Genomic DNA, 13,616 nt, shown 5'->3' with positions numbered 1-13,616 from the left:
ATGAAGTTTTTTTTCTTAAACACAATCTTAATTATTATTTAAATTTATTTTTTAATATTTGAGTAAATTTTTAACTGTAATTAAATTTCCAATTGACTCTCCGGTGGTGCAATACACCAATAACAAATCACTTATTTTCTATAATAGTATATTTTTTTACGTAACTTAGAATGGCAAACAAGCTGACGGCCCACCTGATGGAAAGTGACAACCGTCGCCTATAGACTTGAGCAGTACCATGGACATAACAGAGTATACTGTTTCGCGCATGATACCCACCATGTGTTGCCATTCCTGAGGACTCAGGTGTTATTCCTCTGTGCCCTGTAAATTCACTGCCATATCCCCACCCTTCAGACCGAAACAGAGCCATGCAAACACAACTGCTTCACGGTAGAATCACGAATGGGACAGAGGTGCTCAAGAAAACTTTTTCACCTTTTAAATTCAGGTATGCTGCGATTACGCACTCCACGTAGGCGTGACCTGGTGGTCGCCGTCCGTCAAGAAGGAGATGGAACAGCTCACCAGCGAGCAGTACGGTGTCAACTCATTCAAAATGTTCATGGCCTATAAAGATGTATGGATGATGAATGATTACGACCTGTGCTGTGCTATGGAGACGTGCGCCGACCTGAAGGCTTTGGCTCAGGTAAGTTTACATACAACTACTCTTAAAGGCAAATAGGAGAGGTGAAATCCTACTTCATGGGAATCTTAATAGCATAGGGCTGTGCTCTTTTCGGTGGTGCTCTTGGCATTCACTACGATTTTCAGCGAGCCTCTTCACTATCAAGAGATACGACACGACACCAACTCTATCTATACTTATAATAAATCTGTAGAGAGGTCAATTCTGTACATGAAATATATTTCCAAAATAACTAACAGGGGGTGATTAGTGATCGATACTGATGCCAAAAATGCAATCTGTAAAATTTTTGTCTGTTTGTATGTTGGTTATAGAAACAAACTACTACAAAAATCTTGACACAATTATTCTTCATACTCCTGGGCAGGTTATAGTATACTTTTCATCACGCTACGATCAATAGGAGCAGAGCAGTAAAGGGAAATGTTGGGATAACGGGAGAAGTTACTCCATTTTTAAGCTTCCGACGCGTGTGCAGCCTTATTGGCCTCTTTTTAAAATGTAAAAATGTCCACCCGTGCGACGCCGGGACAGGCCGCTAATTTTAAATAAAAGCTTTTACAGGTAAATAGTACCTATATACCTGCTTCTTTATTGGCGACGTTTCGACGTAAATTCCACCACGTCCTGTAATGACCACGACGTGGTGTAATCCACGTCCGATTATGTATTTAATATATGTGTAAACAATGCGAAAGATTAAAATTGACACCATTTTTTTCCTTAATCTGCCTGATGTAACTATGCCTTGGTCTCCCCATTCCCCTCCTTTCTTCTATTATTATGTTCATAAATTTAGTAAATTTGTATAATGTGCCAAATTTAATAGATTTTTTTTATACTTTACGAAAATCCGCCTTTTGTACCAGACATTTTTTTTGTAATGTGGTCAATGAAGAATAAATAAAATAAATAATGGACACAATATATTAACGGACAAATGTCACCGATATTTACAACAGACTTCAAAAAAGTAGGAGTTTCTCAGTTCGCTTAAAAATTTTAATTAATTTAATTGCAGGTCCATGCAGAAAATGGAAGTATAATAGCTCGAAACTGTGAGAAACTTCTGGCGGCAGGAGTCAGAGGGCCTGACGCTCACCAGCTGTCCCGAGACGAAGAATTGGAGGCCGAGGCCGTTAACAGAGCCTGTGTTATCGCCAACCAGGTAATTTTGGATTTGTCATTAATATTGTTTATTTAAACTGCAATGCACAATTATATAAATAAATGCACATATAGAGGACTTAACACCTAATGCCGTGCTCTACCAATCAACTATTTACTATATATATATATATATATATATATATATATATATATATATATATATATATATATATATATATATATATATATATATATATATATATTCTAAAATTTCGAAAAAATTCGAATCCAATATAACAATGCTTTCAGGACACTATTGGGGCTACCCCATCAGATATTTGTACGGAAAATTTTTACGCAATACGACGCAAACGAATTGTTTCGCTGTTGGGTAGGGTGCGTGTTAGCTCAAACAGTGTCCTGAAGACAATTGCCGGTAAAATGGACTTTTTCATCCTAAAATATTGGATGGTTATCAATGCAAGAACTCATGACCGCACATTTACTAACATAGGTTAAGGAAATTTGTAACTAACAGGATGGGCCTTAGGTTGTCTTAATAAATAAATAATTATTATTATATTCAACGACGAACTATCAACGGCTGATGTGATAATTAGTAATATGGGCTAGATCAGTTAAAACTTTACTATTTTCTTACAATATCTGTCAGTTTTTAACCCATCTCTGTTATTGGATCGTTTAATTTACCAGAGGGAGACTTTGTACAAAAGTCGATTGCTTGGGTACCTCTGTCCCATTCGTGTTTCAACCGTGAAGCAGCTGTTTGCATGGCTGTGTTTCGGTTTGAAGGGTGGGATATGGCGTGAATTTACTGGGTACAGAGGAATAATACCTGAGTCCTCAGGAATGGCAACGCATGGGGGGTATCATGGGCGAAACAGTATACTCTGTTATGTCCATGGTACTGCTCATGTCTATAGGCGACGGTTACCACTTTCCATCAGGTGGGCCGTCAGCTTGTTTGCCATTCTAAGTTGTATAAAAAAAAAATATTCTAATCGCCTCCCCTGTTTGTTTTCAGGCGAAATCTCCACTCTACGTAGTGCACGTGATGTCTAAAAGCGCAGTACAAGCGCTGCAGATAGCTCGGACCAGGCAGAAGTTGCCGGTGTATGGAGAAACACTTGCTGCTACTGTTGGCACAGACGGTATGTGATCCTACGACCATCATAGATAATGGCGCGGAGGAAAGTGATTGGTAATGCGGACCATCCATTGCTAGCAATATTCCCTATTAAGTCGACCTCCACGTGATTGCTCTTGGAAACCATCTTGCTGAATTAATTACAGTAGGCTAACTGAACTGCCTTTTAATTCTCACCTATCATCCCTCACTGGTGTCCCTCCAGCTTATACCGTTAACGCAGGCTGGTCTACCATTCTATTATCATCCATTAAAAAGCCATAGATAGTGGCGGATTTACAAGCTAGAACTGTCAAATTTAAGGAGAGGTTTTAGGGTCAATTTCTTATCTAATAAAGATGATGAAGGCAATGATGAAGTAATACAATTTCATCATTGTCTTCATCATCATGTCAGTCGTTAACTATCCATTGCTGAATATAGGCCTCCACCGAAAGAGAGTTAATCCATAGCACTGTCTCTGCTCAACGGTGTCATGAGCCAGTATCCGGAATTGAACATACTCTAAACTTGTCGAGTTTCGCAGAATGACAATACAATATTTTGAAAGTCTAGTCAAGTTGGCCACATCTGCTATATATTATTTTAAAAAATTCTACCTACCTACCCGTACAAACTCGGGCCGGTTCGCTAGTTATAATAATATATTATATTAATAACATTGTTATTCTTAGGTACACATTACAAGAACTCCTGCTTCCGCCACGCAGCCGCTCACGTGCTTTCGCCACCACTCCGGCCTGATCCCTCCACTCCGCAGGCCATAGCTGAGGCGCTCGCCGAGTTAGTATTTTTTTTTTTAATAAAACTAGCTATTACACGTGAAATATGGAAAAAAGGAGACAATACGAAAGTCGTTTGCTTGAGCACCTCTGTCCCATTCGTGTTTCTACCGTGAAGCAGTTGTGTTTGCATGGCTGTGTTTCAGTTTAAAAGGTGGTATATGACAGTGAATTTACAGAGTACAGAGGAATAACACCTTAGTCTTCAGGAATGGCAACGCATGGGTTGTATCATGGACGAAACAGTATACTCTGTTATGTCCATTGGACTACTCATATCTATGGGCGACGATTATTACTTTCCATCAGGCGGGCCGTCAGCTTGCTTGCCATTCTAAGTTGCATAAAGAAACTTGTCTTACATCTATGTCATCACAGAGTATTAAGAAATGACAATTTTTTATATGCAAGAAAGCAGCAGAACCAAAAGAATTCTTATTTTCCTATGCCACTGCGTTAGGTTGACTGGAAGAAATCTCTTTTAGAGATAAGTTCGCCTTTGCTAACATTGTTATTAAATTATTGTTGTTACTGTATGTTTTAGTGCAATAAAGAATATATTTTTTTTTTCCGGACAAATCCGGAACGATGACAACCCTAAATTTATCACTAAATTTTTTCAGTACTAAAAATTTATGATGTCGTTTCCAGCGACCACTTACAACTGATTGGCAGCGACAACTGTACTTTCCACGAGAAAGACAAGGAACTGGGGAAGGACGACTTCACCAAGATACCCAATGGGGTCAACGGAGTGGAGGATCGTATGGCCATCCTGTGGCAGAAAGCTGTCAATACGGGTATGATTACAAAAACATGTATTTGCCTATTTTTGATGAAGAATGAAAGTGATAAACACGTTGCTCTACCTTATATTGAGGTTCCGAGTTCTGTTCCCGATCGGTCGAAACAAAATTTTCTGAATTGAATGAAAATTAATTTTCAATCGACTTTAAAAATATAACTTCGTCGGTTATAAACTGATTTGGATTTTTTTATCTGAAAGGATTTACTTATGTTCAGATTCCTCGTATAGAAATTTTATCAAAATCGATTCAGCATTAATTTAGTTTTGAAATCAAATTACGGATTTTCTTACGACGGAAGTCGTCTTTTTTGTGGAACGCAATCTTAAACTGCGTTTGCTGTTTCATTAAGTATACCCACACCACTGCATTAAAAATTAGGTTCTTAACTTTTTCGCCGTTTTTGTTATAATTAAATGTAAAAAAATATTTTGCTGTCGTATTAATAACGATTGTTAATGAAGTAAAATGAATTTATTTGAACATTAATGCATAGTGAGACTTTAATGTACAGTGTTGTTCATTCAAGACTATCCGATATCCACCAGGCGTTATGGACCCGTGCCGCTTCGTGGCAGTGACCAGCTCGAACGCGGCGAGGATCTTCAACCTGTGGCCGCAGAAGGGGCGAGTGGAGGCGGGCTCGGACGCGGACGTGGTCGTATGGGACCCGCGCCTGCAGCGGACCATCTCCGCCGCCACCCACCATCACGGTGTGGACTTCAACATCTTCGAGGTAGGTCTAGGACATTTCTTACTTTCTTTCCTTCCCTCCCCTTCTTTCTAGTCATACGCTGGTATTAGAATGGTGGCTGGTTCATCCGTCATACTCGTGAACTGCTTATAGGGATTGAATAATACATATCAACAATGTATCAGCCTTTAGCTGTCCACTGCTGAACATAAGCCTTCCCTTGGGAGGCCCTCACAGTAGTTGCCGTCGAACAGTTGTTTGTATGGCTGTTTTTTGGTTTAAAGGGTGGGATATGGCAGTGAATTTACAGGGTACAAAGCATAACACCTTAGTGCTCAGGAATGGAAACGCATTAGGGGTATCATGGGCGAAACAGTGTACTCTATTATGTCCATGATACTGTCCATAGTTCATGTCTATAAGCGACGGTTTTTTTTTTATGGGTGAAAATGGTAACTCCGCCTGCGCTAACGGGATACGCTGGCGGAGCACCAGTGAAGGGTGATAGATGAGAATGAGAACAGGCCAGTTAGCCCATCATGATGAATTCATCAGGAATTAACCATGATAGTTTCCAGGGAGAACCGCGACGAGGTCGACCTGGTTGGGTATATTGCTAGCAATAGGATTCTGTCTCCATTACTAACAATCCCTTTCCCCACATATAGGCGACGGTTACCACTTTCCACCAGGTGAACTGTCAGCTTGTTTACCATTTCAAGTTTCTCTGAATAGCATACTAATTCAACCATTCATTCGTACCTTTGGGGTGTTATGCCAGTAGTTGCCACACTTGGCAGGCGGGTTGGCAATAGCATAGCTAATGATTTTGATTGAATTATTTAGAAACTTTATTGCGTCAATTATACACTTCCTGAGAAAAGGGAAAACTTGTATGTTCTAAAAGCCAAACTCTTTGCAGGGTCAAGATGTGGTGGGTAGCCCGCAGTACGTTATCGTCAACGGCCGAGTGTGTCTCGACGACGGAGAGTTGAGGGTGGCAGAAGGTACCTATTTATTTATTTATACTTTTGTACATACATTTTTAATATAGGTTTTTTTTTTATGGATGATAATAAATTGGTAATCCCACCTGCACTATCGGTATATGCTGGCGGGGCACCAGCGAGGGATGATAGATGAGAATGAAAAGGCAGGTCAGTTAACCCATCGTGATGAATACACCAGGAATTCAGCACGATGGTTGCCAGGGGGGACCACGTGGAGGTCAACCTAATAGGGTATATTTCTAGCAATGGGCTAGTCCGTATTACTAACAAGCCCCCCCTCCTCCCAAGTATGGGGCATTATTAAATGTTACATTTATTTTTAATACAGGTTACGGAAAGTTCCTGAAGACGCCAGTGAACAGCCCATACGTGTACGGGGCTCCGCCGGCCGCAGCCCCCGAGCCTGAGCCGGTGTCGCCAGCCATCCACACGCCATCCCGTGTCACCAATGGAAACACGCCCTCTCCCGGTCAGTTTTTTCATGAATTATAAAGTTTTTTTTACAATACAGGTGGCAAACGAGCATGCGGCTCACCTGATGGTAAGTGACTACCGCCGCCCATGATCACCCATAACACCAACGGCATTGCAGGTGTGCTGCCGGCCATTTAAAAAGGAATATACTCTTCTCTTGAAGGTAACTGTCTATGCCATAAAGTCCCGGCATAAAATGGGCCACCACTTACTGTCCCATAGAAGGTGACTAAGGAAATTTAATAGTAGAGGAATGGGCAGCATCGTCCCTTTTAAAACATCACCAAAACCTAACTGCAGTTGCCAATCTGCTTGCCAAACTGGACAACTATTTGCAAAGTCCCTCAAGAGGGTAGCCTGTGTTCAACAGTGGAGAGTTAACGGCTGTCATAATAGTGATTAAGGTTTAAAACTAGAATTGTGTCTTCCATATATTGCAGAGAAAGGAAAAGGGAGAGTTCTCGTTGGTATCAAATTCGTCTGAATGGGTACCTCTGTTCCATTCGTGTTTCTGCCATGAAGTAACAATGCTAGCATAGCTGTATTGGTCTGATGGTTGGAATATGTCAGCGGAATTACAGGCATTACAATCATCAATGGTAATACATGATATTGACCGTGGGCGTCACAGTATATCTTTAGACGTCCAAGTGTTGTCCTAGCCTATATGCGACAGTTACCATTTTCCATCAGGTGAACCATCAGAATATTTGTTATTTTAAATTGTATAAATTCTATTATTAACCCGTGATGTCCCACTGTTGGGCAAAAGTCCAATTCAAGGTTTCTTCAAACTGCTTCCTTTTTTAATTGTAATAAAAATATTGTTGGTGATTAGATCTGAAGGTGCTGAACAAACAGCTGGACGGTATGTCGGTGACGTCATCAGGCTGCAGCACTCCCACCGGCCGCAAGATGCGCGACCCTGGGCAGCGGGACCTGCAGAACTCCACCTTCTCAATCAGCAGTCAGTATTAATTAAACATCAACAAAGTTATCCATTCTTAAATCATTCAGACATTTTGTATATACGCAAGAATCTTCAGATATTTAAAAAAAAAACAGCAGCTAATATGATGATGATGATAATGATGATGATGATGATGGTGGTGGCAAAAATTAAAAATTCACACAAACTTTCACAATTAGAACTAGCGATTCGCTCTCTCTGTACAAGGATGCAATTAACTACTTGACAATCATAATTTCAGCCATTATCCGTCCACTGCTGGACATAAGCCTCCCCCATAGACTGCCATAAAGAACGATCCTGAGTCATGTACTTAATAAAAGTTTAGTTAATTAATACCTTCTGACAAAAAATATCAAAATGACAGTGAAAGCCATTTCAAAGTCCAATATGTATTGTTAGTGATGTAGACTGAGAATCCCATTGCTAGCAGTATACCCAACCAGGTCGACCTCCTCGCGGTTCCCCTTGGAAACTATCATGGTTAATTCCTGATGAATTCATCATGATGGGCTAACTGGCCTGTTTTCATTCTCATCTGTCACCCTTCACTGGTGCTCCGCCAGCGTATCCCGTTAGCGCAGGCGGGGTTACCATACCATTTTCACCCATAAAAAAAAAATTGTCACAAAGACTTTGTTTTATACTCAGGAATGAGATAATAAGTATATATATCCATTTACAGAAGAGGTTGAGGGTCTGGACACGAAGACGTCAGTTCGCGTGAGGAACCCACCAGGCGGCAAATCATCAGGCCTGTGGTAAACCATCAGGCGTTGGAACCGATTGGGCTTCAGCAATGCACGTCGCACGTGGAAATTATTAAACGAATTAGTATGTAAAGGACGATAATTGATTGACTAAAAACATTATTCCGACTGAATTAAAACAATACGCCATCTTTGTCAGTTCACGATGGTATGAAAGGGATGGGATGTGATTTGAATTATTTCTTATTTAGTTTTTATAAAATTGGTACCAATCTACAATATATGTGATAGTACATATATATAAAAAAAAACATATTAATACAACATAACACTGGTGACAAATATAAAACTGAAATTAAAAATGACAAATTAGTCTAGATTTAGTAATGGAGTCTAGATTTAGTAATGGAATCTAGATTTAGTAATTGGCATTGAGAGAGAATTTGAATAACTAAATTTTAGTATCAGGACTAACACATTTTATTTTCTTTTTTTTGTTTTTTTTTTTGTATTAATAAATTATTAAGAGAATTGTGCTGGCGTTATTTATAAAAATATCTTCCAGTATAAATATATCACGACAAAAAAAAAAAACAAAAAATAACAAAATATAAAGTTATAGAATTTTTTTTATACCACAAAGGTACATATATACAATACGCACATATATAGAGGTTTCGTTGATTGTTACTCCACCTACGCCTTCATTAATCGGTGATTGGACACCGAAAGCTGTATTGTAATAGCTGGATCAAAATTATAATGTTGTTATGTTGTACCTCTCCCTAATATGTTTCAATTTGATAATTCCACTTCGGAACTACTGTTTTACACCTACCGTCGTAATTTAAATTTGGAATAAATAAATCTATTAAAAATTTAGTACACATTTCTTTTATTCATTATTGCATACAAAAAGGATTTTATTAGAATAATAATTAAACATAATATCGCACAAGGGTGAGCTTATCTTTAAAAGAGATTGCTTCCAGCAAACCCAATATAAGATAAACTGACAGGGAGACTTTGTACAAAAGTCGATTGCTTGGGTACCTCTGTCCCATTCGTGTTTCAACCGTAAAGCAGTTGTGTTTGCATGGCTGTGTTTCGGTTTGAAAAGTAGGATATGGCGTGAATTTACTGGGTACGGAGGAATAACACCTAAAATCTCAGGAATGGCAACGCATGGGGGGTATCATGGGCGAAACAGTATACTCTGTTATGTCCATAGTACTGCTCATGTCTATAGGCGACGATTACCACTTTCCATCAGGTGGGCCGTCAGCTTTTTTGCCATTCTAATTTGTATAAAAAAAAAAGTTCATTAGTTACAGGCATACATGTGTACCAATCGACTTAAATGGTATAGTTAAAAAATAAATAAATAAAAGATTTTTACAATTGAAAACATTTTGGTCCATAGGATAAAGATTCCCCTGTAATATCTAATGGAAATTTTAATTAGAGACCCACCCTTCAAACCGAAACACAGCCATGCAAACACAACTGCTTCACGGTAGAAACACGAATGGAACAGGGGTACCTAAGCAATCGACTTTTGTAGGTTTAGAGAAATGGCGTCTTAGAAACTCCATTATATGTCAAAAATAATTTAACACATACAAAAACAAATTTACTGTTCATTTGACGAAGCATTTATTGAGGGACATTATTTAGATAACGTGAATGATGGATATTTGAGAATTGTGAAGGTATTAGGTATTCGACTTGGTTTAATTTTTCCACGTGTGGACAAACGTCAGCGCTTGGAACAGCTAAGAACCAATTTAATAATATTTCTTTGTAACCAAATGCTTTTATAAGTGTTAGACTGTTTAACTATAGGTCACGACATATTGGTTATGTATTTATACGGTTTTACATATGCTGATGTACTTTTACATATCCCCATCGATGGATAAAAATGAATAAGGTATAAACAAACCTAAACCAAACCCTAGGCATTAGCCTAAAATACTAAATAATCAAATTCTAGTTACATATTAAAATTCCTTAAATACTAATACTAATTATAAGTAATCCCCCAACGCACCACACCGAGGCAGCGCACCCAAGATACTGGCAACATTACCTCTTTGGATTGCCAAACTTATCTTTTGGGCAAAGTAGCTACCAGCTCTTGGGTCACCAGTAACCTCGATGAGGCGCGCTGCGATCGTCCGATTCATTTTTATCGTTACATATTAAAAGTCGACGATATGTCTAAGTAAAAGTTTTTTTTTAAAGTATATAAAAAAATTACCCTATTAATTAATTAAAAAAAGACAAAATATTTCTACTTATAATGTTGATAAACATTTGCACTTACTCTGCATGCTTTAATAATTTTATTATAATTAAAAAAAAAACTTAAATTAAAATGCAATTTAATGAGACAAGACGCCATTACAAGGAAGTTGATACTTATCGAAATTAACCATATGTTATATATACAATGTTGCCAACATTAGGCACAAATATTAAATACCAACCTACAGTCACCAATCATCAAGTTATGGGTCCAGCACCTCTGTTGAGTCTGATAGTACGGTTGTACTACAGATATATCTGTATATATATATATATATATATATATATATATATATATATATATATATATATATATATATATATATATATATATATATGTATATATATACAGACTGTATACAGTTGTAGTTTCATCATAAGCACATGGATAAAGTTGTTAAATTTTCTTGCTGTTGCTACCATCCTTTGTGTTTATTGTCCATTGATGGGGAAGGGAAATATAATAAAAGTCATTCTTTTACCGACTTTGTATGCATAGATTTCATAGTTTATAAAACTTGACACATTTTTTTTTAAAGCAAAATGAGTCGTGCCAAATAAAACTATTTTCTTATCAGAATAATTGTTAAGAAAAATTATTGTTTTTTTTTTTTTCTGTGCAAACATTTTTAATATTATTCAAACAGTAACTGTGATTTGAAAAAATATTTGTAGTATCTTTTTATATACTTGGCATATTTATTAAACTATTTCGATATTTTTTTTTTTAATAAATAGAAAAAAGGCATTATTGGCATTGGTTTAATAAATTAGTAAATTGACTTAGTAAAAAAAAAAAGTAAAAATATATTTATTATCAAATTATGTACAAGCATAAAATTTATCATTGATTCCTACATATAGAAATAACAATCAGCTTTCTAGTTATACATATTTACCTACATAATTATGCCAAGTATAAATAAAGGTACCTACTGAATGCATTATGGAATCTATGCATATTTGAAACATAAATGTTTTAAACAATACACAAGCATATATATGACAAATAGTTTCAACATTAGTATTTATGCTATCAAATATATAAAACTTGATCTGCTATCAGGACCAGTAGAGTTTTACAATATCTTATATGGTTTAGGTACATTGTACATACCTACTTTTGTAGGTCCCGACCATTGACAGGACAATTCGGGACACATTTGTCAAAGTTTTTTAAACTCTGATTTAGTAACCATCTAGTGGGATTTATGACTCAGTATATGTGTTTGATCCTATATATTTTATAGTGTAATATACTTCACATAATATGTAGTTAACGAATTTAACTGCGCATAGAATAAGATAAATTTCAATCGAAAATAGGTGACTTGTTTGTGATATGTAAGTTGTTGTGATTGAAAGTTGATAGGTACATTTATAACACGGGCTAGCTAGCACACCTTTATCTAGAGAAGGACAGGTATGTTCAAATTTTGTGCGCATTTAAATTACAATACAAAAAAAAAAGAATTAATTGACCTCACATTGACTTTGGAAAATTATTTTCTAATATTAATAATTAAATAGGACAATTAGAAACCACAAATGAAACTTCCAGCATGTTTTCCAATTGCTAATCACATGTGTCAAAATTTGGGGTCAAATCTTTTTTTTTCATTTAACCGTTTATTAACTATGTTATTGTTTTAATAATAAATACGTTGTTTGAGTGGTTCCAATGAATATTGAAGTCACTGGCTGAATATTATTAAGTTAACAATACGTAATTTAGCAAAAAAAATATTACAAAACATTTAAACATCAAATTTAGCTAATCATTGTGAGCCAAAGAATTGTGGACTCGGTGTGACCTCAAAGATTGGTTAAGCGACATCTATCGGATGTATGTTTTGTTATATTTAACGGCTGCGGGTGGCTTTGTTGGCATTAAGGCAATATTGTGCATAGTTATTTATTTTCTATAACATAATAGTTTTAGATTAAGACGATTATCAACTTATGAATGTTTGTTGCATGCCTGTTTGACATTTTGTATGTTGACAAATATTTAATTATTTTACTATATATATGTTACCTATTTTAATTTGTTAAGTTGCCGCCTTCGATGAATTTATTTATACTTGACTTATTTAGTAACAAACTTGGATCACTAAATATGCCAAATATAAATAATTTATATTTAAACACTGATTTTAACATATCGATGCGGCACATTCAAGTTGTATTAGAAAAAAAAATAAACATGTAAAAGGTTTATTCAAATTTGTAACATTATGTTGTGTTAACGTAATTATTATCTATGGTTTGTCTGTCTGTTTATTCTAAGTTAGTTATTAAATGTTTTATTGTTTTTATACTAAGCACTTTTAGGCCATAGTGATTCTATAGAAGTACGTCAGATGTGCATTGTGAGTTTTGTATGCTTTCAATTTTAAATGATTATACCAAGAGAAATGTTAATGATTTTGCTTGATATTCTAATGACACATTTAAAATTATTTAAAAATAACACTGATCACAGCAATACTGTACCTTTAGGTATGTATTTTAATAAACTTGTTAAAATATGCAACTATTTTATTTTAAATTTATGTAAAAAGAACATTTTTAATTGTCACAAAATATTATTAATATTTCATTTTTTAAGACCATCGTCCAAATTTACTATTTCATGTATAAACACTGTGTGAGATATCACACAATCATTTTTATGCTTACTTTTTTAGAAACGCCTGTCATAAAATGTCACGGTAATAAATAAATTTATGTAATAAAAAAAAAGAAGTAATCCTATCAATTCACCCTAGATTTTATCGTCAAAGTACAAATCTTTTGACAGACTCGTTTTTTACAATTTCCCATATGTCCAGCTAGGTATTGCGTGTAGGTACAGGCGTCACGATTTTATAGCATTTTACATTTTTTTCTAAATGTAATATGCATTGTCACGAATAAACAATGTAATC

The 13,616-nt window shown here is 36.1% G+C and overlaps 1 protein-coding gene across 2 annotated transcripts in view; it reads left to right on the top strand.

Annotated features, from left to right (window-relative positions):
* LOC113519471 (dihydropyrimidinase) overlaps positions 1-9,148 on the top strand; it is a 66,808-nt gene extending 57,660 nt beyond the window's left edge. For both annotated transcript variants that reach the window (XM_052896984.1, XM_052896983.1), the window contains exons 5-14: positions 452-652; positions 1,674-1,820; positions 2,808-2,934; positions 3,605-3,713; positions 4,364-4,512; positions 5,067-5,254; positions 6,135-6,219; positions 6,551-6,691; positions 7,535-7,663; positions 8,352-9,148. In XM_052896984.1, the coding sequence (XP_052752944.1) occupies positions 452-652; positions 1,674-1,820; positions 2,808-2,934; positions 3,605-3,713; positions 4,364-4,512; positions 5,067-5,254; positions 6,135-6,219; positions 6,551-6,691; positions 7,535-7,663; positions 8,352-8,431 (1,356 nt within the window). In that variant the 3' untranslated portion in view covers positions 8,432-9,148. The remainder of the gene's footprint in view (positions 1-451; positions 653-1,673; positions 1,821-2,807; positions 2,935-3,604; positions 3,714-4,363; positions 4,513-5,066; positions 5,255-6,134; positions 6,220-6,550; positions 6,692-7,534; positions 7,664-8,351) is intronic.
* The last annotated feature ends 4,468 nt before the right edge of the window (positions 9,149-13,616 follow it).

This window comes from Galleria mellonella, unplaced genomic scaffold (assembly GCF_026898425.1).
Source record: "Galleria mellonella isolate WM207_F2 unplaced genomic scaffold, CSIRO_AGI_GalMel_v1 utg352, whole genome shotgun sequence".
In the NCBI taxonomy this organism is placed as follows: Eukaryota; Metazoa; Arthropoda; class Insecta; order Lepidoptera; family Pyralidae; genus Galleria; species Galleria mellonella.
This window is presented reverse-complemented; position numbering and strand designations above follow the sequence as displayed.